The sequence below is a fragment of the Mytilinidion resinicola genome, assembly GCF_010093595.1.
Source record: "Mytilinidion resinicola strain CBS 304.34 unplaced genomic scaffold BDZ99scaffold_2, whole genome shotgun sequence".
NCBI classification, from domain to species: Eukaryota; Fungi; Ascomycota; class Dothideomycetes; order Mytilinidiales; family Mytilinidiaceae; genus Mytilinidion; species Mytilinidion resinicola.
The window spans coordinates 186,558-212,575 of record NW_022985438.1 but is presented as its reverse complement, the minus strand read 5'-3'; the positions used below and the strand labels follow the sequence as shown (position 1 = coordinate 212,575).

Here is a 26,018-nt window from a genome sequence, read left to right as displayed (position 1 = left end):
GCATGAGAAGTTGGCTAATTCATTCAAGCTTTGCGTTCTTTTTCCGAATTCTTAGGCGTGGTTGGATTATGGGGTTTGATAGCACGTTATCCCTAGTGAAAACTGTTCACGAATGCAACGCAGCCTTCAACGCCTCGCAAGACTCCTTGACTAACCGTCTTCCTTTCTCCATAACGCTGCTCGCTGTTAGCTCAAGCCCACTTCAACCACAAAAGAAAAGAGATCCACTCACCCAGCAAGCATCAACAGACTATGGGTACACCCCTCGTAAACCACCACCTCCGTTTCCACACCCTGCCCCTTCAACAGCCCTCCAAAATCTTCCGCCTCTCTCGCCAACAAGTCACACTCCGCGACCCCAATCCACGTCTTCGGACTACCTGCCAGCTGCTTTGAGCTAGAGAGGATAGGACTTGCGTCGAAATTTGCCCAGTCGGCGGGATTCTTGAAGTAGAGATTGCGGTAATTGAGCATGCGACTGGGGGTAAGGAAGGGCGCGTGCCGGTTGGAGTACCAGCGAGAAGTAGGGGAGTCGGCGGTGGCGGTGTTGTCGAGGACGGGGCAGATGAGGAGCTGGAAGAGAAGAGGGATTGGGGGAGTGGAGAGGGCAGCGCGCATGGTGACGGTTGCGGCGAGGCCGCCGCCGCTGGTAGATGTTAGGGGGCGAAAGGGATGGATAAAGGGTGAGCATACGCAGAGAGTCCGCCGACGGCTATCCGTTCAATGTCGATGCCTAGCTCTTTTGATCCTTCTTCAGAGACGATCCACTGAAGTCCTGCGAAGGAGTCGTCTGCGGCGGCGGGATAGGGGTGGTCGGGCGCGTGGCGGTAGTTGATAGAAATGACGACGCATTTGACATCTAAAAGATCACGATGTCAAATTTCCATTCTTCACTATTCCTTAGAAATTAGCATAACTCACCTCGACATACCCTCGTCAAGTATGCATTCTCACTATCCAAGCCCCCGAGCACCCACCCACCACCATGAAACCACAGAAGACATGGCCACTTCCCCTCCTCTGGTTCTCCTTTAGGTGTGAACACTCTCGCTTGCCAATCTCCCTTCTCGATATCCCGCGTACTCCCTACCGGCACTTTCTCCTGCGCGCCAAATCGCATTGGTGATGCTACGAAACGCGAAGCCGGGTCCCATGGTACCGATTCCGAGGGTACGAGCTGCGCGAGATGAGTGTTGTGGAAGGAGATATATTCGGGGTCTAGAACTGGGAGAAGAGAAGGGTGGAGGGGTTGGTGGACTGTGGGGGTTGGTGAGGACATTTTGCCGGCCGGAAATGTGGGGTGGATGTTAGAAAGCCTTTATGCGAGCCGTCCGAAGGGGATAACGACTTTATACCTTGCGAGAGCGCGCCCTCAGGTGCTGATGAGCTAGTCGTCGTATCCTTACGCTAGGGTTCTAGGGTGGTGGTGAGTATGTCGAGGATGAGATGTCACGTGAGCTCTTGGCTTTCGCCTTTAGGAACCTCTGTACGTTAGTGCTCGTATATTTGCCCTGATTAGTAGGCTTCTAGATGCTCTCTTATGACTATAGAAAGACAGTTTTTGCCTTATTATACAATATTAGCATTTTCTTGACCACTTTGGTGTTGGATATATCCGGTAACTTCGGCCAGGTAGATAGCATGGCTCTATACGAGCAATAGTTACTAACGCCGCAGTGGTCGGCGACTTCAGAGCTGTAATGCTCAGCGGGCCGGTCTAGACATTGCTTCCGCCATCAACAGGACCGAAGGTCTCTGCAATTGGTATTCTGGTAAATCCGCGTCCATGGTATGTCTCCCGAGAGCCGCAATTTCGGGGCGTACCAACACGAACGTCTGCACGAAAATGCTTTGGATCTTGGGAGGGAGTGTTTCTCCACGGCGTGGAAAATTGCCGGGTTCGCAAATTCGTTCTTTCGTGATGTGCCGGCCGGAAAGGGGGTCATGATAGGACGAGCAGGGAGAAGCTGGCTAAACGGGTCCTACAACGCAACACATTGGCCGAGCTGTGCTGCCGATAGGTAATATTTGGTTAACGATAGAACGCCCGATGGTGTTGATGAGGAGTTGGACAAGCTACAGCATCCGGAAAGCCAGCCGCAAAAGTGGGATAATCGAGGTTTGGAAAGTAACGTGTTTCGGTACGGTGGCTTTGGCAGAGCTAGCTCAGCTTTGGTAAGAATCAGGCCAGAAAAGGGCTTCTCAAGTTCTAACCCCACCTAGTCCTGTGGACTTCAATTTTACCCTGGTTCACCGGACGTGCCTAGATGCTGTAGACGTTAGGTGGTACCTAAGAAAGGGTGACAGAACAGCCTAGCACCTATTCTGCCTAGCGCGGGTCCACGGCATCGCTTCGCCTCTCCACATAAGTTTCCACGGCTCTCCTCTCAACGTCCCACCATGATCCAAAAAATGTTTTCTCCCATACGTGCATCACTCCCACGACTTCGAATCACTGGCTGTCACAGTCTAGGCCTCCACCGAGCAGCAGGTTCTCTACCAAAAAGCGGATGCTGACGTATATCATGAATGGAGCACCGATTCTTCATCTCCACAATGACAGGCGCATTACTGGCCACTTCTGCAATCGCTTTCCGCACTGTCACTGTTTCATGGATTTATAGCAGTCAGGGCGCGCCTTGTAATGTCGATTAAGCGCCGGTGCTTATAGTTTCACCCGTTGGGACAAGATGGTGCGAATCGACCACAATGAGTGGCTTCGGCTCCCAGCGAGCGGGTCGCCCAAGAAAACAGACCCGGAAACATGAAAATCGTACCTAGGTAGAAAAGACGTGGCGCACAAACCCATATAAGCAAGGCAGGATCTTGCGCTCTAACTTGCGCTCTGATCTCGAAACTAGGGTTCCAAGACCTAACCGCATACTTGCGTTTCTTTTAAATGTCGGGCCTGTCCTTACTCCAACTTTCTTGCATCACCCTACGTGAACCAAGCACAAGCCCTGCAAGTGGCTCAGTTTGCGTTTGTAGCCAACTGAAAGCCCAGTCGATAATCGTCGACAAGACTCACTCAACATGGCCTCCGAAAAAAATGTATCTATACATGATCAAACGAACATCCTTCCCACGCGCCAGCTACTATGCGTGTTTCTAGCCCTCGCCGCAGCTTTCTTCACTAGCTACTTCGACTCGAACTCCGTGGGAGTTGCTTTGCCCAACATCGGAAAGGACCTCCGCTGCGCCTCTACTGTCCTCTGGGCTGGTACTTCCGCATGGATTGCCAACACGGCAACCCAGCCGCTTGTTGGCCGGCTCTCGGACATCTTTGGTCGCAAGGTCGTGATCGTCACGTCTTTGTTCATCTTAGCCCTTGGTGATTTTCTCTGCGGTTTTGTTGCAAAGACGGGCCCCCAGTTTTACGCCTTTCGCGGCATTGCGGGTATTGGACAAGGCGGCATCACAGCGCTCTGCATGATAATCGTGTCAGACGTCGTGACCATGCAAAAGAGGGGCAGGTAAGTTTAAGTAAATCCACGTTGCACGACCTATCTAACATAAATACTACAGGTATCAAGGAATCCTAGGAATCTGCGTCGGGCTAGGAAACTCCATCGGGCCTTTGGTTGCGGCCCAATTTACGAAACACACCTCCTGGCGGCACACCTACTATCTGCTATTCCCATTGGCAATCGCCATCGCACTCTTGTTGATTTTGACCCTTCCTCCACAGAATATGCCGAAGCAAGACTTGCGCGATACTCTTAGGAAGATTGACTACCTTGGAATAGTTTTGAGTACTACGGGAACCATACTAATGTTGATTCCGGTCGCTGGCCTGGGATCGGAATTCAAGGTTACCAGCCCCTTGGTCATTTCGATGTTTACTCTTGGTAGCATTTGCATGCTGCTCTTTATCATCAATGAGTGGAAATATGCTCGTCTCCCTATGATACCGGGTAAGTTGCCCAAACCTGATTCCTACTTAGCAGCATGTTGATGATTATATTAGGGCGACTTTTCGGCACCTTACCACTCGCTGCAATGTTCACACAGAACTTCCTGATCGGAGGTGTCTACTTTAGCGAATTGTTCTTCCTCCCGGTCTACTTCCAATCGGTCCGCCGATTCGACGTTGCTAAGTCTGCATCATTGATCATCCCGCTGGTCATCTCACAATCGGCAGCCTCGGGATTGTCGGGACAATACAGTGCCTGGACGGGGAGAAATGGCGAAGTTATCTGGTTTGGCTTCGTTTGCTGGACTATTGGCGCAGCGCTGCACTTACTGTTCAACCAGACCACCTCGATAGTGGTGATTGTCTTCGTGCTCATCCTGACTGGATTTGGCGTTGGCTGCATATTTCAGCCTAGTAAGTACAGTTCCGAAAAGCACTCCGCAAACCAGGCTAACAATCCAAATAGCGCTCGTTCTTGCCCAAAATCAGTCGCGATCAGAGGACCGCGCGGTGTGTGTCACAACCCGCAACTACATCCGCGCCTTGGGTGCTTCTGCCGGAATGGCTATTGGTAGTGGCATCTTCTCGCGTACGCTGAAGACAAGTATACCCAAAACACTGCCCAAGTCAACGACTCGTGCTATTCTCCGCTCCATATTTTCAGCTCCACTCCCGGATAAAATGCTTGCCGCCAATCATCAGGCGGCGATGTTAGCTACATACTTAAAAGCCTGCAGAAGCGTATTCATCTTCTGGATTGCCCTCATTGGCTTCTGTCTATGTCTATGCCTCTTTATCAAAGATGATGGAATCAAGAAGAAGCTAGAGAAGGAAGAAGGAGGAGGAGGGACTAGGAGTAAAGACTCAGCTCAAGTGAGCATAGTTCAACAGTTGACGATAGTTGGAGATGCGACGATGGTTAAAGAGGCGACGATTGTTGGAGACGCGACGATAGTTGGAGACGGGAGGACGGTTAGAGAGGCGGCTATAATTCAAGAGCTGAAGGTGGTTCAAGAAGCGAGGATAGTTCGGGATGCAGAGAAAAGGAATAGAACATCGTCTCAAGTAAATCCTTTCGCAGACGAGCAAGAAATACGCCAAAATTCGTCAAGTAGTCCCTCATCTCAAAGGAGCTCAAAGGAGGCTCAAAGGGGCTCATAGTAGAGGACCAAGAAGTGGAGAAAAGTGTCCTCCGAGATCTTCTTTGGGCACGGGACGGCTGTACACATATACTGGAGTTTTGAAAGTTTGGGTAAGCATTCTGCTTTTGAGAAACCCGGCTACTATTGTAGAGAAAGGGCTGAAAAGTGTTCCTTTTAGTTCATAGATCGATATACCATGATACTTTGTAGTGCAATCTATTTCTCTTTTTCGGCAAAACGAAAGCAGAACTCTTTCGATTTCCATCGTCCTATAATAAGTACGTGAAACTGACCACTAGTTTCCACCCCTCCGGATTTAGAAGCATTGTTATTTTGTTGCCCTAATAAGCCTGATTTGTCTGCGTACTGCTTGTCCAAGAGGATAAAGCACTGAGGTGACCTCAATAGCCTATCAAGGGTAGCAAAACAGCGATAGCACGAAGTTCAATTTCCGTCGTTCTGCCGGTACTTCGTGAATCCCAAGTCTCACTTCGTACGTTCGTACAGCTTGGACTGCTCTTCGCTACAGTTTGAGGACCTCCAGCATCCTAACAAAATCTCGGGCGAATGTCACGGTTCCTCCTCTTCAATTCACACCCTGCTTTCTGACGGCGTTTTGGCGGCTCTAGAACGCCGTTTGAAGTCCCCTGGAAGCCTCAGAAATCACCGAACGAATATCATGATTCCGCGTCTTCAAATCTACCATCTGGTTTCCGGGGCGGTGTGATCAATTCTGAATGGCGTTTGAAGAACCCCAGCATCCTCAGAAACATCCATACGAACCTCGAATTGCCAGTCCTTGGAAATTAGAAGTAACTCTTTTACATTTTGACAGCCTCGTCAGCCCATCGTACCACCTGGGGTCCTAAAAGGCAGGGACCGTATTAGTATTGCTTGTTTATTAGGACAGTGTATCAAGATGGCTTCGATAGTCTATCAAAGCTAGCAAAACAAGGGCATAAGTCTTTCAAAATCAAAAGGGCTCGTCATGACTACGTGAACTTGACTCCCAACTTCCACACCTCACAAAACTGAAGGACTATTGTTTCATTTTGACAACCATTATAACCATTCGTACTACCCACAGGCATACGCAACAGAAAACACCCTCACGTTTTTTGCCTGCTAGGATATGACACTGAGGTGGCTTCGACAGCGTATCAGAGGTAGCAAGACAATAGCAGCACTCATTCAACGTTCATCGCCCTATCATGCCCGCGGAAGCTTGACTTCCAATTTCTCCCCTTTAAGAACGAGAAGTAATATGAATTCATTTTGACAACTATGCAAACCCAGGATAACCCACTGGGATTTCGCAGCAGATACCTTTCTTATACTGTCTGACTGCCAGGATATATTACTAAGGTGGCTTCAATAGCGTATCAGAGAAAGCAAGACAGGAGTAGAACTCATTCAATATCCATCATTCTATCATGCCTACATGAATCTATCCCTGAACCACTTCACCTCAAGAACCAGAAGCCCCAACCCTTCACTCTGACAACCACGCCAACCCACCCCACCACCCCCGACCCTACGCATCCGAAACCTTCCGCGCCACCCAAAAGGAAGGCCGATACGTATTCACGAGCATACTCCTCGGATTCTGCATATACCCGCTCTCCACCATCCCCGTCTCCTGCCGCTCAACCTTAAACCCAAAACACTCCACCAACTTCACCATCTCCTCATCCGTCAGCTCCACAGCCCCCGGCTCCGCAACCCCACGATCCATATCCCGCTCCCTCACCCCTGCCCCGCCCTCCCGACTCTCCGCCGGCCCCTTGGCAACATGATGCCACAGCAACGGCCCCAGATTAACCCACACGCCCCCTTCCCTCAGACAATGCCGCACCGCCTCGACATACCTCACCACATTCGGCGCCGTATCGACAAAAAACACCGTCGCCACCGCATCGAACCGCCCCTGCTCCCCGCCCTGCCCGTCCTCGCCCGGCCCGTACAGCACGCAGAAATCCCCGCTGCACATGCTCATGCGCTCGCTCGCGTGGACCCGGCTGCCGCTGCCCGCGTCCGCCAGCACCGCGCGCGGGAGCACGTCCGGGACGGCGAAGGTCTGGAATTGGTCGGCCCGCGAGTGGTGGTTCGACCCCCCGAGCGCAAAGGGCGCGATGGTGTACTCGCCCGCGCGCGTCGTGTGGTTCAGCACCAGCGACGAGGCCATGAGCTCGTGGTAGGAGATCTCGTTGCCCTCGACGGTGAAGCCGGCGCGCACGAGGTCGAAGACGAGGCGGGCGAGGCCGGCGCCGGGGACTAGGACCTGCACGTCGTTGAGATCGGGTTTGTTGTTGGTGAACTCGGCGACGAGGGCGGAGATGACGGGGCTGAAGCATGCGTCGCGCTCGACGGAGCCGGCCGCGCTCCAGTCGCGGTAGAATTGGTTGATGCAGCTGCGGGCTTTGTCGCAGTCTGTTGGGGTGGCTTTGGCGTCGAGTTCGTCGAGGAGCGCGGAGCAGATGGCTAGATCGTCGGAAGGGTCGAGGCGTTTGGATTCGATGACGGAGGCGACGAGGGAGGGGGGAAGGTGGGGCCCGACGAAGGCGCGGAAGCCGGTGATGAAAATTGCGTCGGCTAGGTCGGCGTTGGCATCGACGAGGGTGTCGAGCTGGTCGAGAGAGGAGAGGATGTTGAAGGGGGGGGCTGCGAGAAGGGTCCAGTGCGCGGAGGGAAGGGCGTAGAAGGCTTGGCGGCGGGTGTGGGTGCCGTGGTGGTGCGCGAGGCGGCGGTAGGAGCTGAGAGGGGTTATTAATGAGTGTTTTTGGAATAGAGGTAGTAGACTGGAGCTAGTAAAGAGGGTTGTGACGTTGCACTGATTGGAGTGCTCCGAGGAAGTCTTAAAGATCTTTAGGCGTGGAAATTGCTACTGGGAGCAGCCGGTATAAGATGACGGACCTGCAGTCTGTCCCCGCATGTAGATCGTAACAAATAGCTATACGGGGTAATTCAACCATCAGCAGACTGACCCCATGTCCCCCTTGGGGGGTGTGGGTTCGTGATAGGGGAGTCTAAAGCAGGACTTTCTTGGTACATTTGGAAAGAATGAAAATCGGACAGAATAAGACTTCGTGATGACAATCTTTCTGGAGTAAAAGAAAAACAGGAAATCAAATGAGCCTACCGGAATGAGTCTAAGATAGAGAGTATGTGCCGCTGCTCTTCAGGGTCCTCAAGCGGGTCATATTCTCCGTGCCACTCCCCAGCCGCCGCCATGGCGAGAAGCGCGTCTTCGATTTACTCTAGCTACGGAACCAGTAAACGGTGGGCCCTACAAAGCCGAATTATCATTCTGTGGATGTATAATTCGGATTTCCTTGCTTGCCGGAAGTTGGTTGTAGACAGAGTAAGATAAGAGGTGAAGATGTTGCTCGGCAATTTTTACCCCTTCTGCGGAGCACGTGATGACGATCAGTCATTCACAGAACTCTTTGAAATCTTTACTGAGTGCTGTCTCTGTTTTGCTATCCTTGATAAGCGATTAAGCTCACCTCAGTGCCGTATCCTCGAGGACAAGTAGTACATAGACAAACTAGGCTTAGCAGGGCCGGAGGCGGTACAAAGAGTGGATATGGTTGTCAAAACGAAATAATAATGCTTCGGAATCTAGAGGGGTGGAAACTGGGGGTCAATTTCACGAACTTGTAGTAGAACGATGGAGATTAAATGAGTTCTGCTTTCGTTTTGCCATCTTTGATAAGTTGTCGAGGTCACTTCAGCGCATTATCCGAACAAGCAAGTAAAATGTTAATATTATATATATTGTACAACAGATCCCAATGCTTTTTCCGCAGAGGTTAAGACAAGGCCTATATCGTGTCATTTTGGACACGCTGAAAACACCTTAGAGTCACCTCCACACCCGGCCCTTGCTGCCAAATATCACCCAAAGTCAAGCCCGTTTCAGGCTACAAGACAAAGAGTGGAGGAGAGACAGTCCAAATCATAATCCATATCAAACCCAATTGAACACTAGAAAAGCACCTCGAAACCGCCCCACGGGCTCAACCCAAGAAGCAAAGTCGCCATTCAAACGTCCCGATAGTTGACGTCAGTCGTCAGTAGCTATTCACCAGGTTGCAAATTGTCAGTTTCAGTATTCCTCGAGCTCGTCGATACGAGGTAGACGGTAGAGATACAGCGTGTTGAGTGGGGGATCAGTGATGTCAGCGGGGATAACGACACGAACCTCATTCAAGTCTTCGGACTCCTCTTCCTCCTCCTGTGCACCAGCCCGAGTTGCTTCGTCCCGTCCAACAGCAGTCGCTTCGCCCACTCCAACATCATTGACTTCAGCCATTCCATCAGGAGCTGCTTCGGCCATTCCGGCAGCAGTTGCTTCGACCACTCCAGCAGGAGTAGGGAGAATGACCCATCCGTCTCCGCCCCAACGGGCGTACGTGTATCCCTCATCCTGCCTAAATGCGCCTGTCTCGGGATCACGAAGCAGATAGTTTGGAACGAGCGTGCCTTCGCGAATAGTTGGGTGGATCTGAGGCGGATATTGCTCCCAGTACGGCTCCTCGTCTTCCAGTTCGTCTGGCGCCCACGCATTGATCCCGTACCTAGCCAAGATGGTCTCGAGACGATCGCTAGGATATTCCTCCTCGTGCAGGTTCTCGACGTATTCGGCGAAAGCATGTGACATGAGTGGGGTAACCGGCTGGGTGAAGGTGTAGCGTGTGATCGCGTCTACCAGCGCGTTCTGACTGGCGTACTCGATGACGTCGTAGTCCTGGAGCCCATTGTAACGGTCTCTCGGATTGGGATTGCTCGCAGTCATCGTCGCGATGTGGGCAAGCTCGTAGACGGCTCTATGGTCTCGCGCGCCTGGCAGATAGCAATTATTGACGTGAAGGTCGCCAGCCGTGACGAGTTTCTGGAAGAATTGGAAGACGGGTCCATTTTCACCACCGGGGAAGGGGTTCTGAGACCAGGTGATCCAGGCCATGTTAGAGTCTTCGGGAGCCATGAATATGATCATGCTGGCATCTTTCCTGAGGACGGACTCGAGGTAGAAGACGTCGCCACAGTTAGGGAGTTCCTCCTTGGTGACACCATCGCGAACGACAAGAAGGAGGGTGTGAAGATTGATGCGGTGGAGTTCGCATTCCTGACGGAGGTTCTCGCGGATTGCGGTGTGTGTCTTAATGACGTTGGGGGTTTTGAAGGAGATGATCTCCTGTTTGTAACGCAGATAAGGGACGATCTGTGGAGGCATCACTCTAGTAGTAAGCTGCCTAGTAGGAAGATCTTCAGTCGAAAGCGCTTCGGTGGGTAGGCTGCCATCATCCTGGGGAATCTCATCTGGTTCACGGGCCCGAAACTCGGCCTGTCCTTCGTTCAGGAATCTGTCCATTGGCGCTAGGTCCTGGCGAGTTGCCGTTTGAATGAACCTAGTGGTGGGCAGCATTCTGATAGAGGGTCGGAGGTTGGTAGTTGGTGGTAGGAGGTGGAGGTGGGAGATGGGAGGTGATTCGAGGAAGAGAGGAAGGGGAAAGCCAGAAGTTATAGTCGGCAAGCGAATCCAAGACTGGTGAACATGGCCTGCCAAGCGAAAGTGAAGGTGGTAGCTTAGGATGCCTGAACCTCATGACTGTGGTATAAACTTCACCCTGAAGTGGTGAAGCTTGGCATTAGAGGCAACTGGAGCGCGAGCACTGAAACTGGTGAAGATCTAGCATATTCTTCCAACTTCCGCAATATGACCGCTGCATGAAAGATACTGTCCGGGTAGGCCTATTCGCTTCGCAGATGGCGGCGTGGATGTACGGATTTGTGGCTCGTGAAGCGCGTGTACGCTTAGGATACACGGTTCAGCGCGGGCGGGTCCGTCTTAAGTAATCTCGCAGCTGCAGTAGAATTATGAACATAAACGTATAAACTCGGAACTAAAGGGTGTATTTGAAAATGCATTCTGAATTGGCTGATATGGTCTGGAACTAGTTTGGAAGAAGTACTAGATTGTAATTAATGTAGAGGGATGTAGCTCGTGAGTTGTATCCTCGATTGCTGAAACTTATTTCCTGCGCGGGCAGTGCTGTTGGGTCAAACCTTTGTCTCATATGTAGGCTCGAGAATTCTGCAACCGATTAGCAGCTATGAAAAGGTGATGGAGCGATCTATGGCCAAGCTGCCGATCTGATCTCCATGCTCTAAGTTTATCAAGGCCATTCTAGTCTGGATGCGTTGCTGATTGATTATACTGATTGATTATATATGAAGAAAAGACAATCTCAATGAAAACGATGATCTTACCGGCATCAATCATAGCGACGTACGATATATTACACCATGATTTGGACCGACATGCATCCAAGTTGTTCCCATGAACATGACCTTGAAACGGTCTACAGTGTCTAACACGGTCCGCAAACTCAAGAGAGGATGTTCCTATCCTGGCACTGGTAGACAATCTCCGAGGGTTTGTAGTTCAACGACGATGCAATTTTGCGAGCGGGCCAGATCAGGACAGCCCCAAAATTTCTTCTTACTGCCATGCCGCGGTCATTGGACTGGCTCTAGAGAATTCAAAGAGTATCTCCCATGTGATTTTTCTGCAGGATGAATCATACCGAGTGTCAAGGCATCCTTTTGATACCGTACCGCACCTGTTCAGACTCCGAGAGGTCCATATTTCCATCAATCTTGTCCTAACTTCCAGAGACCAAATCTAGGCAGGACTGAAGAGGTCATCGCAATACTGTACTGCAGCCGATAGAAAGATTCCGGAGGATGCATACTTCATTGTCCGGTGAAATGTTGTGCACAGGCCGATCAAGTCGAGTCTAAAAGCACCATCTCATTGCCATGCTGAAGTGGTCAGGACGCCTCTGGATCATTGAACGTCTCTTGCATCGAATACAATGGCTTGCTGGAGCCTTCAGCGAGGACAATGCATGGCATATGAGCCTGGGTGAAGAAGTTGTTGAGGACAACACCACGTCGCACAGGCCGCTAACCGAATGCGGACAGGCGAACTCCACGTTGTGACGTTGTTGGCCATCCCGGCCCAGGCCCGGTGGCGTTGGTGGGATGGACGCCTTTTGCAAGCCAATTGACGCCGCGAATGCCATTGCGTGATGTTCTAAGAACACCTCCAAAGGAAGCACAGTTGCGACACCCCACGGCGAGCACAAGTCACACTGCGTTATCGCGGCTTCATGGCCGCCTCACGCGCTCAAAATGCGTTTAGAATCGGTATCCAAACACATAACTAGGAGCGCTCCTCCGCCTGGCTCCAAGGTCCATCACAACGCTTGTACTACTGGTCCACCCCACAAGTTTGTGCCCATCTCCTCGGCCTTTCCCGGCTTTGCAAGGTCACAATTTTCTAGTGCCGTAGCAAGGACGTCGGCGGCACTTTACGCGGGTAGAATTGGAAGTACTGTATACTTGAACCTCCATCATCCCGCTTTCAACCTTCTTCCCTCAACGACACCACGGTCTTGAAATACAAATCCCACCATGTCGAACAAACCCATTTTCGTAGCGACCCATCCGCGGGCCTGCTCAACTGCGTTTGAGAGGGTGAGAAAACCTTGCAAAATCTATTTTCTTTCACCGTCTTGGACGCAAGCTCATGACTGCATTATAGGTGTTTATGACCCGACGAGACACGCTGCAATGCGTCCACGAGCCCTTTGGCGATGCCTTCTATTTCGGTCCGGAGCGACTGAGTGAGCGCTACGAGAAGGATGAGAAGGGCAGAGTTGAGAGCGGCTTCTCCGAGAGCACTTTTAAGACTATCTTTGATAGAATCGAGAGGGAAAACACCGAGGTTCGATTCCCCTCTTTTCCCTTCATTTCTCATCTCTTCTCAAAACAAACTGCACTTATTATATTGCTTTTTAATTCTTCGAGTCAAGAAATATGATAATTGTTACGTTATCTCTTCTCCCTTTTGAGATCGTGTGCATGGTCACGTGCCTTTTCTTGTCCCCACCCGTCTGTCTTACCCCAGACTGCATCCAACACATGCCCTGCATACTGCCGATGCAGCCATCGCACATCCTGAACCCCCACGTACGCAAGCACCCGCGATTCAACTCGCTGGCCAAGAGTCACATGGCACTTTTCGTGCCGTGTTCGAGAGCACCTTCCTTTTCGTCCCCTTTTTCTTACCACTCTCTAAGTTGTCAAACGGCTCAACAGCAATGTCGCAGCATTTCTCCCTACCATCCCCACTATGCCCAGCTATTCCCTGTTTCCCATTCTCTTCAACATGCCCATACCCTCCTATTTTCCTGCCGAGCCCGGCTTCAAAAGTCCAAACCTAACCTAACACTCCTCAGGGCAAACGCCTTTTCATAAAAGATATAACCCACTACCTCGTCCCGCCCTCCGGCGCCCCCGCCTCCATCGCCCCCAGCCTCGCGACCTACAAGCGCGGCGTCGGCACCGACACCACATCCCTCCCCACCCCACCCATCTCCTCCCCCTCCTCCGACAGCGGACCGCCATACCCATATAATACCAAGCCCGAGCCAGGCAATCCTACCGTTGTCCCGACAGAGCTCCTGAAATCGTTCCATTTCACCTTCCTGATCCGCCACCCGCGCGCCTCCATCCCAAGCTACTTCCGCTGCACGGTCCCGCCGCTGGACGAAGTCACCGGCTTCTACAACTTCATGCCGAGCGAAGCCGGCTACGACGAAGTCCGCCGCGTGTTCGACTACTTGCGACAGATTGGGGAGGTGGGGCCGAAGGTTGCGGGACAGCCGGGGCAAGAGGGGAACGAAGGAAGCGGTGTCGAGATCTGTGTCGTTGATGCTGATGACTTGTTGGATAACCCGTCTGGCATGATCAAGGAGTATTGCCGCAGTGTGGGGCTGGAGTATACGCCTGATATGCTGAAGTGGGACTCGGAGGAGGATCATCGGATTGCGAAGGAGGCGTTTGAGAAGTGGAAGGGGTTCCATGAAGACGCGATTGATTCCACGGAGTTAAAGCCTAGGTTGCATGTGAGTTTTCCCTGGTGGACTGGGTTTGGGTGTGTGATGCTGATGCGTTTTAGAAGAAAACGCCAAAGAGTGACGAACAGCTCTATAAGGAGTGGACTGATAAGTTTGGCGAGGAGGGTGCGAATGTGATTAAGGAGACGGTTGAGGCAAATATTCCGGATTACGAGTACTTGAAGCAGTTTGCTATCAAGGTCTAGGTGATCGGAATGGATGGATGGGTGAAACGTGGATGAAAAGCGCTCGGTTCTTCTTTGCATCAATTTAATCAGTGTTTTTGGTATTGATGGCTCTGGGGAGGGAATGCTGGTGATGTTTGGTGACTTGAATTGCCTCGAACTCTTAGGAAATGATTGGAAGTCTTGAGACGTGGAATCGAAGCGTACCATATACACTGGAAAAGAATACATCAAAACGGATTCTGCGTCGAGTCGTTTACCCTGAACGGGAGTCCCTTTTCGAGTGTCCTCAAGTTTACACATTTTGAAGAGTTCCTGTAAGTATCGCGCGATACCTCGTAGGTCACTTGTAGCAGCGCTATCACGTCCTTGAAGAAGTTTTCCCGGAAATTGCTATCCATGAAAATCTTCGTTGCGGCAGGCCTAGTGAACTGGCACTGGAGACATCGTTCTGTAGCGGAGCCATAGAAATTACCCCCTTCGAGGTAGACCCGTTCGATGATTTTGCAGATCTGGCGGTCCCGTGTGTCAGGTGAAAAGGAACCACTGAAAGCTGCGGCGAGAAGCGCAGACTGATCTTCGTTCAGGCAGAGTTCAACCAGCAGAATGCCCTGAGAAAGCATTGCTGGGCTGTGGTTCCCCAACGAGTTAATCCTCCCAGCTTGTTGGTTAGGCCTTCGCGGAGAAACCACAGAGCTGGCTGGAGATTGAAACTCGTGGAGGACACGGACGTCTTCTAGAGTTATGTCCGGTGTAGTTTCTTGTTTGCGTCGTGCTAGACTAACATGCCCTTTACCCCATTTTGAGTCGAGCCAGGGTGTTTCACCGAGGTGTAGAAGCATGATAGCCATAGCATATGCTATGCCGAGGCGCTGAACACGGGATATCAGGTCAAAACGTCCAGAGAGGCCGACGAAAGATTCGAGTGTGTTGTATTGAGTTTGGTGGGGTTCAGCTTCTGTATTGCTGACTTTGATGACCATCCGTCGCCTATTGTCCGCCTTCACTCCGGGCAAGCTACCTTCTTGAAAATCATGACGACTAAGCGCTTCACATAAGCACTCGACATCAGTCGCAGGTGACTTTGCTAATAAGCCAGTCGTTAGCGGTTGATATATGGAGAGCAGTTTTGTCTCAGGTGGTCAATGCTTACGAGTTGATGGTATATCACTGTTTTGATGGCAGGACTAGGAAATGAGGTTGAGCTGAGCTGTTGCCAGACAGCGACTTTTGCTTTTTTGCTGATGTTTGTGCTGTAACCTGGAAGTCCTGCATGCCTAACGTCTTGCATGTTCTACAATTGAAACCATTCTGTGATGCTGGGGCAGACGAAGCACTGGGCGGTAGAGGCTTGGGGTCGGGGTCCGGTCCAGAATCTACTGCTGGTACAGTCTCGAGTTTTGCGAGCGTCTCGATCCAGCATTGGGTCTTGTTTTCATGCTGGAGAAGCGCATCTTGGCCTTGTAGAGACTTAAATGTTCTGATTGCCACCTCCGATATTGGAACACGAAGAGTCGAGGATACCGTGTCGAAACGTATGCCGGTTTGGTGAGGACCGACACAAGAGCATTTCCAGCCCAACTTGAAATAATTGAATACTTCAAAAGCATGCACCCGTATCGTGTCGCATTTTGAAGACGAGTATTGGGACTGGGCTTCCTGGATGACTGGGATGATGTCACAAGAGTAGCGTGGTGTTTTGGACGTCTTGATGTAAAGAGTCAACATGTTATTAGAATGTTGGAGTTCTTCCATGGTCCCTTGCGGAATTTGGCAGTGAAAGTATGTCTGAACCGGTTCCACGCCTTCGTTGGTTTACTCTGACGCTGGTCAATCGCTATCTTTATTCAAACGTTTATAGAATGCGCTCACTCTACGCTGCGTATCGTCGCATCTCTTAAGTTTCTTCCTGAGTCCTTCTATTGTTTCTTCGATAGACCAGATAACTCCAGCCACCATTTCAGGGTGCTCGAGGTCTGGACGGCTGCAGTAGATACGGTTCCGTAACGCATGATGTGTGGACGGGATTGAAAAGTCATCAAACCCGAGCTGCTTCAGAGATTGCTTAAGTTGATCTTGCTGAATGATGAGGTCGAGTCTTAGCTGCTGAATTGTGCAATGGTAGTTTTTGAGGCCATGAACGGTCTGAGAGAGGTTGTGGTAATGCTCGACAGCTGCGATTGCGAGGCTGATGCCACCAAGGACCAGACCACCCACTTCAGCGCCCGACATCGTTGTGCGTCTTCGCCGAAACAATTAGAATGAACAACTTTCGAAAGATTATACTCCAAGGAACGGGGTAGACTCAGCTTATTGAGATCACCTTTTCGGCTCTGGAGAGACTCGTAGTCGGTCTCGTGTGCTCAGCCCCGTCATTCAAATTGAACCACCTGCAGGTTGGCTGTGACACGACAAGAGAGAAACAACGAGGCTGCCAATGATGCCACGATATATCCAACAATCACTACTGCCTTGAGTCAACCTTGGAGGCTGAGGCCTCCGTTGTGCTGCCTTGGGTTTCACGCCCGTTACCGGGCGTATGTCTTCTTCAGCAAGCAAAGCGTAAAACTAGCTGTTTTCTCATCGAGGTTATCGTTCCACGTCAACCTGTTCGTTATTTAGTCGCTCCACCGATATCCCATATGATGGATCCTGAAGCCTCGACTAGCCATAGAATAACACCGTCGACATCCAACCTCGCATCGATAACATCAGCATTCATCAAATGCCGAGACAAATATAACGACTTTCTGCCATCTCTGGCAAACTATCCTTGTCTTCCTACAGAAATCGATCAAGCCTGCAAGTCGGAAGTAGCAGACGGCGCTTCCAGGCTTGGACTCTGGGGCCTTCAATCAAGAGCGGCCAACTCCCGAGTCTGAAGCCTCTCTAGATTATGTTCTCCGGGCAGAGGTTGAGCTAAGTTCAACATGTTACATGACAACCTACAGCTAGGTGGGTCGCCTTCCGCACTGTGGCTTCAAACGCACGATGATGATCTAACTTTCGCAGCCGCAAATATTGCTTCAAGCCCCTCGGAGCATAGTGCAATAGATCTCGATCCAGAGAACCTAGAAATCCGATGCGTAGACGATAACGACGAGGTAACCTGCGACTCAGAAACGATCGACACCATTAGTATTTCTTCAGACGATTCTTCAGGCACTGATAAGGATACCGACGCCGATATTGAAAGCACGCGATCCCAGATAGTGCTAGAAAACGGTTGTGAGCACGTTCGCAGCCTGTTTTACTTCTTCGCACTCCAACGTTAGTCTGAGACCTTTCTGAACATCAAACCTTTTTCAACAGGAACTGTGGAAAGTATCGAGTCGACTTCGAGAAGCTCGATAGCAGCTTCCGTGAAATACCCATCAAGCAGTCTTCCCTTCGCCGAGCCAGCATTCATCTCAGGACTCAATCGCGACAATGGCCCGGTCACCTTATCGGTTCACCCTAGTGATGCTAGCGGGAAGAAGGAGCATACGGCAAATACTTCTACTAAAGTTCCAATTGGGCTTTGCCAATTCACACAATTGAGATATCTCTTCATGAATCGGCGATGATCCCTACTATATGAAACTCCTGGAATGACTTGGAAAACCTACTGGAATCGAGGCTATGGTAGCACATAGAGGGCAGCCTTAGGCACTTGGATGATCCTGAGTGACGAGTCTATTGACATGCAGAGTGAAAGTTCATCCCGACGACGACGACGTGAAACCAGCAAAAAAGATGCCATGTAGCCGGGGAGGACCTATGACAACTACTCATATAGGTGGTTACTGCATCAGACCAGACTATCTGCTTACCTACGACCCTCCATCCCGTGATCCACAGCTGATGTTTCGGAATCACAGCAATAGCACCACCACAGCCCACGATAACCTGACCCCCATACTCAGCACACCCGACACATAGCACAAATGCAATCGTCCCAGAAAACAGGATTTGAGTTCACACTAACCCAGACGCCTCCTAGCTACCCAGATAATGCGGCGACACCCAAGCCACTCCTTCCAAAGCTTAAGCCTCGCCCGAGGCTACTCGAGACGGCTACCAAGGGTCCTCAGCTGAAAACTCCACCGTGATGCGCGTTCCTCGACCAAATCAGGAAATGTCAACGCGGTTGTGGCGCGGCTCCTTCTTACCCTTCGTGATTCCGCACCAATCTTCACTGCGCGTCGCTGACAGGCTGCGGATGTTGAAGCCACGTAAGGGTAGGGCTGAAGACTTACTGCCGATGCCGGTGGAATAGTGGATGATTCACGGGCGTTGCAAACATTCAGGTTGAAACGAGATGGGAACTGCCGGGTGGGACATGGAAGTGCCGGTGTGAAGGGGGTTAGAGAGGTGGGAGACGACGCCCAGATGCAGACGTGGTAGGGCTGCGACGCGCTTCTCCACATTTCGGCGGCAGAGATTGTTTCAGGTGGGCTTCTGGAAGAGCCAGTTGCGGTGGGAGGGCGGGCTTACTTGTGACAAGCTGGAGTGGATGGCAGGATGGCGTGAAGACGCATTGCATTGCACGTCGCGCTGAAAGGGAACCTCGGGAGTCGTGAATGCGACACATGCGCCGGGTGCGAAGCAACAGCCGAGAAGAGCGGCTCGAGTTGCGCCTATGGAGCTCTACGGACCCGACCAAGCATCAAGAGACAGGAGGCTGAGAGGTGCGGTGGTGCTGTGGCGAAGAAGTGATGCTGATTTCACGCTGATTTCACGCTGATTCCGAATCCGATCACGTGACGGGCATACAGCCTCATCTGCGACCTCTCCAACAGAACAACGTTGCGAGCCTTGGCACGATCGTCCCCAACCGTGGCAGCTGAAAATCAGGGCAATGCCAAAATGTCAAGCGAGTGGACGAATCACCGAGAGGCCGCCGCAAGGAGTTCCTTAAAGGGCAAGGCTGGAGGCTTGCACAGCCCGCTTGTACCGCTTCTTCTTGCTTCTGGCCTTGCAGCGTCGAGATCGGTGTCGGCGCTGGCCCCGCCCCGAGAGCACTGGCTGCAGACGACTTGTCCCAGTCCAGAGGCTGCGTGCGTAATCCTCACGGCGGCCCAGCTTGGCAGGCTGACGGCTACGGCAGTGCGGCGGCCAGGTTGGAGCAGGCTGAGGCATGAGGGAGGGAGGCATGAGGGAGGAGGGCAAGGGAGAGGGAGAAGACGAGGACATCAGTCGACGATGGAGTGGGCGGACGTGGCGGTTGTGCTGGCACAGCTGGTGCTGAAACCGCGTCTGAGGGACGAAGGAGAGCTGCTTCAGATTCAAAACGGCATTTATTACATGCTCCGGATGCATCGCCGATACCAGCGGGGCAGACGGCATCTCCGAGCAAAAGACCGGCGGGCCGAAGTTCACACGGGCTTGGGGTGCTGCCAGTGGCCCAGGTATTTTTGGTGAGGACATGCTCAGCCACGATGAAACATGCTCGTCCGTCTCCTTTCTCCGCCTGCCCCAAAACCCGCCCTCGCCCTTGCCATCTCTAACCACGGATTCTCTCGCTGCTTCGACTTCTACACACACTCGACAACCTCCAACTCACCCATACCGCCCTCTATCACCGCCCTCTATCACCGCTGTCACCACTTCCAGCGCCTTGGAACGTTGTTGTAGGGCGACCCAAAATAAGCCATCCACGGATCCCTCCGGCTGAGCTTGCGCGTCCTCTTTAGCGCCTACCCAGACCACCTCACCCGCCTCATCACAACCGGTCGCCCATCGTCCTCAGTAAACACGCATCTCGACGCCTGATTATCGACCCGCTTGACATTACTGCTCGTTCAGGCACACACAATCACACTTCCTTCGATGGCCGCAACGCTCTCTGGTTTCGCCATGACGCCGTCGTACAACAACCAATGCGGCGAGCCTGACTACGACTCCATCTTCGACTTCAGCCAAGTGCCCTCTCCCACTCCCCGGATGCACTCTTCGCCCGCCTCAAACACCGCCAGCCCGACCAACACCATCGTTGCCCTCGATCAGTCCGAGGACCTCCAGACTCCCGCGAAGCCTAGCCACGAGTACGAGCGCTTCAAGCAGCAGACCGGTCTGCCCTCCAACTCCGTTCCTGGCCTCGCCCAGCAATTCAGTCCCAGCTATGCCTTCTCCAACAGCGGCACTGGATTGGACGAGATGTCCCTCATGGGCTCGTCAAGCAACTCAATGCTCGACGCCGGATGGAATTCGGGTTTGGGGATGGGATCAGACGTCAACATGGAACTCGACCTGTCCATAAACACCACTGGACTCCCGCCTAGCTTCCTATACGGTGGCGAGTCGTCCCACAGCGGCTACATCGACCCTAGCGCCATCGCCACCCAAGAGGAGAGTGTCCGGTACTATCCTGGGATGCATCAAAAGCAGGCTGCAATGGCGAAGGCACACGCACAGGCCCAACAACAAAGGCAGCAGCAAATCGCTCAGCAGCAACTCCAGCAGAAGCAACAGCAACAGCACATGCTTCAGCCTGCGAGACGCAATGGCTCCCAGCAGAGCTCTGATCCCCACACCGAGGAGGTCATTGGTCGCATCATGGGCAAGATCCGACACGAGAGCACCCTGTCGTCACAAGACGGCATGTCGCCATCCGGCTCTTTCCCCCACGTCCACCGATCCAAGAAGGACGAGGAGGACATGGATGAGGACGAGAGACTCCTTGCAAGCGAGGAAGGAAAGAAGCTCAGTAGCAAGGAGCGCCGTCAGCTCCGTAACAAAGTCTCCGCCCGTGCCTTCCGTTCGCGAAGGAAGGGTAAGTCGTCGACATCAATCGGTTCAACGCCTCCGCTAATAGTTCACAGAGTACATTGTCCAGCTTGAAGAACAACTCGCCAACAAGCAGAAGGAGACGGACGAACTTCGCTTCCAGAACAGGAATCTCCAGGAGGAGAACGCCGGCCTCAGGGACCTCACCCAGAGCCTCCTGCGACACAAGGCGTTCGTTCCGTACATCGACTCCATCTCGCGCGACCAGTCTGTCATGAACAACATCAAGCCCGATCCTTCACCTTCACACGCCCCAACTCCGGAGCCTTCCCGCAAGGACCTCAACCCGTATTCGTCGCATTCGCAACAGTTTCAGGATATGAGCCAGAACGACCATCCTCAGATCGGAATGGCGCTCGTGCCCGAAACCCCCCTCGACATGTCTATGCTCAACCTGGGTAACAACTGGATGATGCCTAACCAGGGTTTCAACTACCAGCAGATCCAGACTTTTGCGGTCACCGAATTGCCAGAGGGTCCTGCCGCCCCTATCGACATCGACATTCTGTCTGGCAAGGGTGGCGAGTCGTTCATGCCCACGACATCTCCCGTCGATGATGCCAAGGCCGAATACCCCGTCATCGAGCGTCCCATCGAGCGTGAGGAGGTCACTGAAGTGACTGAGGTCGAGGAGGAGGAAGAGGATGATGACGAGTTTGATCTCTACCGCTCTTCGCCTGCCCGCAAGTCTAACGCCGTTGTTACTCCTATTGAGGATTGCGAACTCATCTTTGGCGATGCCGATACCGAAAAGGTCTTTGCGCACTTCGAGCTGTTCATCTCCGATGATGCTGCGTCGGAAAAGCTGATGGAACGTTTCGAGAAGATGTGCGCACTAGCTGAGCCTTGCTTTCAACGGATACAAGCCATGACCGCATACCTCGACTCATGAGCTGCTTGAATCTGCCTCAATACCCTCTCTTTTCTGCGCATTGGCCGTTGTTGCTCAGTCTTTGCGAACCTGAACCCCGTGCCTCTAAACTCAGGCGCTTTTACCTCTCTCCACTGTCAATCCGGCGGTTCTATGTTGTGTTTCAGTACGATTTTCACGATTTTCCTATGTTCGGGTGGCTAGAAGGGCCACACAAAGTGGAGGCGCCATGGGTTATGGTGTAGCACTAGAGCTCTAAGCATGTATTGCCAGCTCTCAGCAACTCTTTGTTTTCTTGTATCTGTTAGCTTTTGTGGGTGGGCGAAAGGGCCAGCATCAAGGGGCGTCTTGCGCGGCTGGGAACTTTGAGCGCTCTATGTAGCCTGAGAATATTACTTTATACGCCTGTTAAAAGAACGCTCTGCATTTTTGAATATCAGGGTCTCAGTGGTTCTATCGGGAGCTGTACCTACGATTGATGGTTGATCACAAAACGGGGCCGCCTTTTAGTCCCGTGCAGACGCGGCAGTCCGCCAGGCCGCCTCGCTACCTAAAATCAAAATCTTGGGATGGACCTCTGAGAAATGTTCAGAGTCATCCCAAAGCCACAGCACCGCGCCCTTTTTCGAGTCATTCACTAACGAGCTTATTTCGACACATGTACATAATACTCCTTGCCTTATAATCAAATTGGCGTCTCTCAAGAGCAGCGGGGTGCGTCTCACGATTTTCACGACTTCGCTGCACGACCTCCGACGTCTACCGTTTCCCGTCCGATCTTATAATACTAGCTCTTGTCGACACGTCCCACGGTCGAAAGCCTCCGACGCTCCTACTTTGAATGTCAATACCTTGAAAGACCTTCTCACTTCTCACTCCCCTAGGAAGACGACCGCACGACCCTCTTCTCACCGGCGCGAACCTCGAATATTCAAAGTCGATCGAGGACTCCCCTCTGGGACCGCGCCGGCAGTCTCCTTCGTTCAGCCTTCGAATTCACCTGTCCAACTTCCTCGAGAATTCGGCGGACGCCAACGCTCGCGACCGCGTCCCTCCATTCCGCCCACTCCGTCCAACATTGTACTCGAGCCGTTCCCGGGGGATGGTGATAATATCGAATTAAAATCTTTCAAAGGGGGGCACAAACACCCAATGAAGTCCTCGATCCAATTCCTTACCGTGCCGACGGCGGACACGCCCGGCACGGCGCTGTACCTGTTCTTCGACAACCAGCGGTACCTCATTGGTAACATGGCCGAAGGCACACAGCGGGCGGCGACTCAGACGGGAACCAAGCTTATGAAGATCAACGATATACTTATTACTGGGCGGACCGAATGGAGCAATATCGGCGGTCTCGTCGGCATGATACTCACGCTGGCTGACTCCAATGCTAGCTCTGTGGAGGGCAACCGGGCGAGATACGAAAAAATGGTGGCGACTGGGAAGCTGGACAAGATGCCAGATCTGCCCGTATTGAATCTATATGGCGCGCCCAATTTGAATCATATGCTGGGTACGTGCAGGAGATTTGTGTTCCGGAAAGGCATGCCGCTCCGCGCGGTGGAATTCAAGGACGACACTGTAAAGCGGGATTCTGAGGGGAACGTCGAGCCAACGTGGTCGGATGAGTACATTTCAGTTTGGGCTTTGCCTCTCAAACCGGCAGAGACGTCTGATAGTGAAGCTTTCGCAAAGCAAGAGCTGAGAAACCAGACATTCGACCAGCTGAATAGCAAAAACAAAGAGTACGTAGCCCCGGAAGGGGAGCTGCCAGAGGATCGCGAATTGCGATACGACCGGATGCGGCGATCGATTGTGCGTCATATGTTTGACTCCGACTGGAGGTTCGATGCTCTCGTGGAGAAACACATCAGCGAGGTGCAGATGCCCGCGGCGATATTCGTGCGCGATCCGGAGACACATAAGATCGAGAAGTACACGGGGCCTATGCCTGGAAGTGAGGCGCCATTACCGGATATCAAGGTGATGGTACGGACACCATGGCCGGCTGCCCTCCTTGAGCTGCTCCCACCAACAGAGCCATCTCCAGTAGCAATTTCGTACATCTTCCGCCCTCATGCACAACGAGGAAAGTTTGATCCAAAAAAGGCACTAACACTCAATATTGGGGATAAGAAGAAATGGTCTATCCTCGCCAATGGCGAAAACGTCTTGAATGATGCAGGGGAGACCATTACTCCAGATATGGTACTAGGCCCTCCGAGAACTTCTGGGGGAGTGGCCATAATTGACTTGCCGTCGATTGGATATGTTGATTCCCTGGTAGCAAGAGAAGAATGGAGATCAGAAAAGGTCAAGTCAGGCATCATGGGATTTGTCTGGACCCTCGGGCCTGGCGTTGCAGCCAGCCCGAGGCTACGTCAATTCATGAAAGAGATGGATCATTGCAAGCACATTGTGTCGTCCGTGGATACCTGTCCCAACACACTCACGATGGTAGACGCCGCGGCCTCTACCCTGAGATTGGCCCAGGTTGACAATGAGAGATACAGAGTGCCTCACCACGACAACGTATCCCTGCCGCAGGATATTTACAATCGGTCATCGACATTCTCGCCTGAGCTTCCGCCAAACACTATAGCAGCGAAAGTAGGAATGGCATTCGCTATTGAGCCACAGTTTCAACTCGACAATACTCTGGTTAAATACCCCCTGAATACCCAAGGAGTCCTCGATGATACCGAGGCTTCAGTCTTTGAATTCGCAAAGTCCGCTCGAGAAGAAATCCAGGCTTCACGGGGAACCTTAGATGCATGGAAGCAGAAAATGCCACGTCCAGACACTGAAATTATCACCTTGGGTACTGGATCTGCTCAACCGTCCAAGTACCGCAACGTCTCCGCCACCCTCGTCCGCGTGCCAGGCGTGGGCAGCTACCTCCTAGACTGCGGCGAAAACACCCTCGGCCAGCTCAGGCGCGTCTTCAAGCCCGCCGAACTCAAAGAAGTGCTGAGAGATCTGCGAATGATTTGGATCAGCCACCTCCACGCCGACCACCATCTCGGCACCGCCTCACTCATCAAAGCATGGTACTCCGTCGTCCACGACTCTACCCCCACCACCGAATCTCCCAACCTCAAACCAGCTCCCGGGAGCCCTCCCCAGCGCCGCCTCGCCGTCGTCTCGCACATGGGCATGGCCTCCTGGCTACACGAGTACGCTGCCGTTGAAGACTTCGGCTTCTCCCGCCTGCTCCCCCTCTGCATCTCGGGCAACGACCGCTTCCGCCTGACCGCGGCCTCCAAGGCCTCCGAACTCACCCTCTACGCGGCGCCCGGCGGCCAGTGGACGCCGACAAAGGTCCCGCCGTCCTCGTACGAAGCCCTGCTCGGCGTAGCAGACATCCAAGCCGTCTTCGTCAACCACTGCCACGGCGCCATGGCCGTCTGCCTCACCTTCCCGCCGGACGCGTCCGCGGCCCCGGACACGCCGCCGCTAAAAGTCAGCTATAGCGGTGATTGTCGCCCGTCAGGCCGCTTTGCGAGTATTGGCCAGGGGACGAGTGTGTTGGTTCATGAGGCGACGTTTGATGACGAGCTGGCGGCGGATGCCGTGGCGAAGAAGCATAGTACGACGAGCGAGGCGCTGAGGGTGGCGGGGTGGATGGGCGCGAGGGGGGTTGTGCTGACTCATTTTAGTCAGAGGTATCAGAAGATTCCTGTGCTGAGGGAGGTGGAGGATGAAGAGGAGGAGGACGAGGAGGAGGGGGATGCGTTGGGGCGGGAGGATGGGGAAGAAAGCGGAGGGGAGGAGGGGATGGTAGATGCGCCGGAGGTGGAGAGGGGAAGATCGCCGTCGCCTAGGCTGCGGGGTTCCGCGGGACGGGAGCAGGTGATTCGGGTCAAGGGGGATATGAAGGTGGCGATTGCGTTTGACTATATGAGGGTGCGAATTGGGGATATTGCGGTTATGGAGCGGTTTAATCCGGCGTTGGCGAGGTTGTTGGCGTATGCGGGGGCGGAGGAGGAGAGTACGAAAAAGGAGGAGGTGGTGGTGCAAAGGGGGGGCAAGAAGAAGGAAAAGAAAGGGGGACAGGATATGGAGAGTCCGAAGAGGAAAGCGAGGAGGTTTAATTAGGGGGATGGGAGGGGGAGCATTGCTGGCGCTAGGTTGGGGTTGGGAGGATTAGGTATAAGGAATCTGCGG

At 52.7% G+C, this 26,018-nt stretch overlaps 11 protein-coding genes across 11 annotated transcripts; 6 read left to right on the top strand and 5 right to left on the bottom strand.

Annotated features, from left to right (window-relative positions):
- Positions 1–1,389, bottom strand: BDZ99DRAFT_505408 (uncharacterized protein). Its single transcript, XM_033724104.1, has 4 exons — positions 922–1,389; positions 694–859; positions 233–646; positions 1–176 (listed from the first exon to the last, which is right to left on the bottom strand). Exons 1-4 carry the CDS (start codon positions 1,277–1,279, stop codon positions 107–109), a joined length of 1,008 nt encoding a protein of 335 aa, XP_033582612.1. The 5' UTR covers positions 1,280–1,389; the 3' UTR covers positions 1–106.
- A 1,668-nt stretch (positions 1,390–3,057) lies between these two features.
- Positions 3,058–4,750, top strand: BDZ99DRAFT_353394 (MFS general substrate transporter; the record flags this gene model as incomplete). The annotated part of the gene is made up of 4 exons (XM_033714558.1): positions 3,058–3,473; positions 3,526–3,914; positions 3,968–4,327; positions 4,380–4,750. Coding segments are annotated over 4 exons (1,536 nt in total), but the record flags the coding sequence as incomplete, so codon positions are not given.
- Positions 4,751–4,763: 13 nt separating this feature from the next.
- On the top strand, positions 4,764–5,133 carry BDZ99DRAFT_457624 (uncharacterized protein). Its single transcript, XM_033718726.1, has one exon. It carries the CDS (start codon positions 4,829–4,831, stop codon positions 5,072–5,074), a length of 246 nt encoding a protein of 81 aa, XP_033582610.1. The 5' UTR covers positions 4,764–4,828; the 3' UTR covers positions 5,075–5,133.
- Positions 5,134–6,504: 1,371 nt separating this feature from the next.
- On the bottom strand, positions 6,505–8,391 carry BDZ99DRAFT_565602 (methyltransferas-like protein). Its single transcript, XM_033727493.1, has 2 exons — positions 8,195–8,391; positions 6,505–7,808 (listed from the first exon to the last, which is right to left on the bottom strand). The coding sequence occupies exons 1-2, from the start codon at positions 8,284–8,286 to the stop codon at positions 6,590–6,592; spliced, it is 1,311 nt and encodes a 436-aa protein (XP_033582609.1). The 5' UTR covers positions 8,287–8,391; the 3' UTR covers positions 6,505–6,589.
- Positions 8,392–9,030: 639 nt separating this feature from the next.
- BDZ99DRAFT_457623 (uncharacterized protein) lies at positions 9,031–10,111 on the bottom strand. The gene is made up of 2 exons (XM_033718725.1): positions 9,260–10,111; positions 9,031–9,135 (listed from the first exon to the last, which is right to left on the bottom strand). Exons 1-2 carry the CDS (start codon positions 10,040–10,042, stop codon positions 9,100–9,102), a joined length of 819 nt encoding a protein of 272 aa, XP_033582608.1. The 5' UTR covers positions 10,043–10,111; the 3' UTR covers positions 9,031–9,099.
- Positions 10,112–12,315: 2,204 nt separating this feature from the next.
- On the top strand, positions 12,316–14,698 carry BDZ99DRAFT_405873 (uncharacterized protein). Its single transcript, XM_033716437.1, has 4 exons — positions 12,316–12,600; positions 12,668–12,850; positions 13,365–14,033; positions 14,087–14,698. The coding sequence occupies exons 1-4, from the start codon at positions 12,538–12,540 to the stop codon at positions 14,228–14,230; spliced, it is 1,059 nt and encodes a 352-aa protein (XP_033582607.1). The 5' UTR covers positions 12,316–12,537; the 3' UTR covers positions 14,231–14,698.
- BDZ99DRAFT_514301 (uncharacterized protein) lies at positions 14,440–16,441 on the bottom strand (the record flags this gene model as incomplete). Its single annotated transcript, XM_033724856.1, has 4 exons — positions 14,440–15,296; positions 15,508–15,876; positions 15,936–16,029; positions 16,082–16,441. The coding sequence occupies 4 exons, from the start codon at positions 16,439–16,441 to the stop codon at positions 14,440–14,442; spliced, it is 1,680 nt and encodes a 559-aa protein (XP_033582606.1).
- Positions 16,442–17,139: 698 nt separating this feature from the next.
- Positions 17,140–17,775, top strand: BDZ99DRAFT_470997 (uncharacterized protein; the record flags this gene model as incomplete). Its single annotated transcript, XM_033721701.1, has 2 exons — positions 17,140–17,479; positions 17,522–17,775. 2 exons carry the CDS (start codon positions 17,140–17,142, stop codon positions 17,773–17,775), a joined length of 594 nt encoding a protein of 197 aa, XP_033582605.1.
- A 416-nt stretch (positions 17,776–18,191) lies between these two features.
- BDZ99DRAFT_119852 (uncharacterized protein) lies at positions 18,192–18,838 on the bottom strand. Its single transcript, XM_033712512.1, has one exon. The coding sequence runs from the start codon at positions 18,616–18,618 to the stop codon at positions 18,253–18,255; it is 366 nt and encodes a 121-aa protein (XP_033582604.1). The 5' UTR covers positions 18,619–18,838; the 3' UTR covers positions 18,192–18,252.
- On the top strand, positions 18,838–19,816 carry BDZ99DRAFT_119966 (uncharacterized protein). Its single transcript, XM_033712513.1, has one exon. It carries the CDS (start codon positions 19,058–19,060, stop codon positions 19,610–19,612), a length of 555 nt encoding a protein of 184 aa, XP_033582603.1. The 5' UTR covers positions 18,838–19,057; the 3' UTR covers positions 19,613–19,816.
- Positions 19,651–25,949, top strand: BDZ99DRAFT_493642 (uncharacterized protein; the record flags this gene model as incomplete). The annotated part of the gene is made up of 3 exons (XM_033723252.1): positions 19,651–20,963; positions 21,013–21,805; positions 22,640–25,949. Exons 1-3 carry the CDS (start codon positions 20,021–20,023, stop codon positions 25,947–25,949), a joined length of 5,046 nt encoding a protein of 1,681 aa, XP_033582602.1. The 5' UTR covers positions 19,651–20,020.
- Between the last annotated feature and the right edge of the window lie 69 nt (positions 25,950–26,018).

Excerpts from the sequence above, each read along its gene's own strand:
- BDZ99DRAFT_505408 (XM_033724104.1), bottom strand. The coding sequence starts at position 1,279 with ATGTCCTCACCAACCCCCACAGTCCACCAACCCCTCCACCCTTCTCTT. Across the intron at positions 647-693 it reads GCCGTCGGCGGACTCTCTGC|CGGCGGCGGCCTCGCCGCAA; the intron begins GTATGCTCACCC and ends AACATCTACCAG. Across the intron at positions 177-232 it reads AGTCTGTTGATGCTTGCTGG|CGTTATGGAGAAAGGAAGAC; the intron begins GTGAGTGGATCT and ends AACAGCGAGCAG.
- BDZ99DRAFT_457624 (XM_033718726.1), top strand. The coding sequence starts at position 4,829 with ATGGTTAAAGAGGCGACGATTGTTGGAGACGCGACGATAGTTGGAGAC.
- BDZ99DRAFT_565602 (XM_033727493.1), bottom strand. The coding sequence starts at position 8,286 with ATGGCGGCGGCTGGGGAGTGGCACGGAGAATATGACCCGCTTGAGGAC. Across the intron at positions 7,809-8,194 it reads TCTATCTTAGACTCATTCCG|CTCCTACCGCCGCCTCGCGC; the intron begins GTAGGCTCATTT and ends AACCCCTCTCAG.
- BDZ99DRAFT_457623 (XM_033718725.1), bottom strand. The coding sequence starts at position 10,042 with ATGGCTCCCGAAGACTCTAACATGGCCTGGATCACCTGGTCTCAGAAC. Across the intron at positions 9,136-9,259 it reads AGTCCGAAGACTTGAATGAG|CTACTGACGACTGACGTCAA; the intron begins GTTCGTGTCGTT and ends CCTGGTGAATAG.
- BDZ99DRAFT_405873 (XM_033716437.1), top strand. The coding sequence starts at position 12,538 with ATGTCGAACAAACCCATTTTCGTAGCGACCCATCCGCGGGCCTGCTCA. Across the intron at positions 12,601-12,667 it reads GCTCAACTGCGTTTGAGAGG|GTGTTTATGACCCGACGAGA; the intron begins GTGAGAAAACCT and ends ACTGCATTATAG. Across the intron at positions 14,034-14,086 it reads AGTTAAAGCCTAGGTTGCAT|AAGAAAACGCCAAAGAGTGA; the intron begins GTGAGTTTTCCC and ends GATGCGTTTTAG.
- BDZ99DRAFT_119852 (XM_033712512.1), bottom strand. The coding sequence starts at position 18,618 with ATGTGGAGAAGCGCGTCGCAGCCCTACCACGTCTGCATCTGGGCGTCG.
- BDZ99DRAFT_119966 (XM_033712513.1), top strand. The coding sequence starts at position 19,058 with ATGTCAAGCGAGTGGACGAATCACCGAGAGGCCGCCGCAAGGAGTTCC.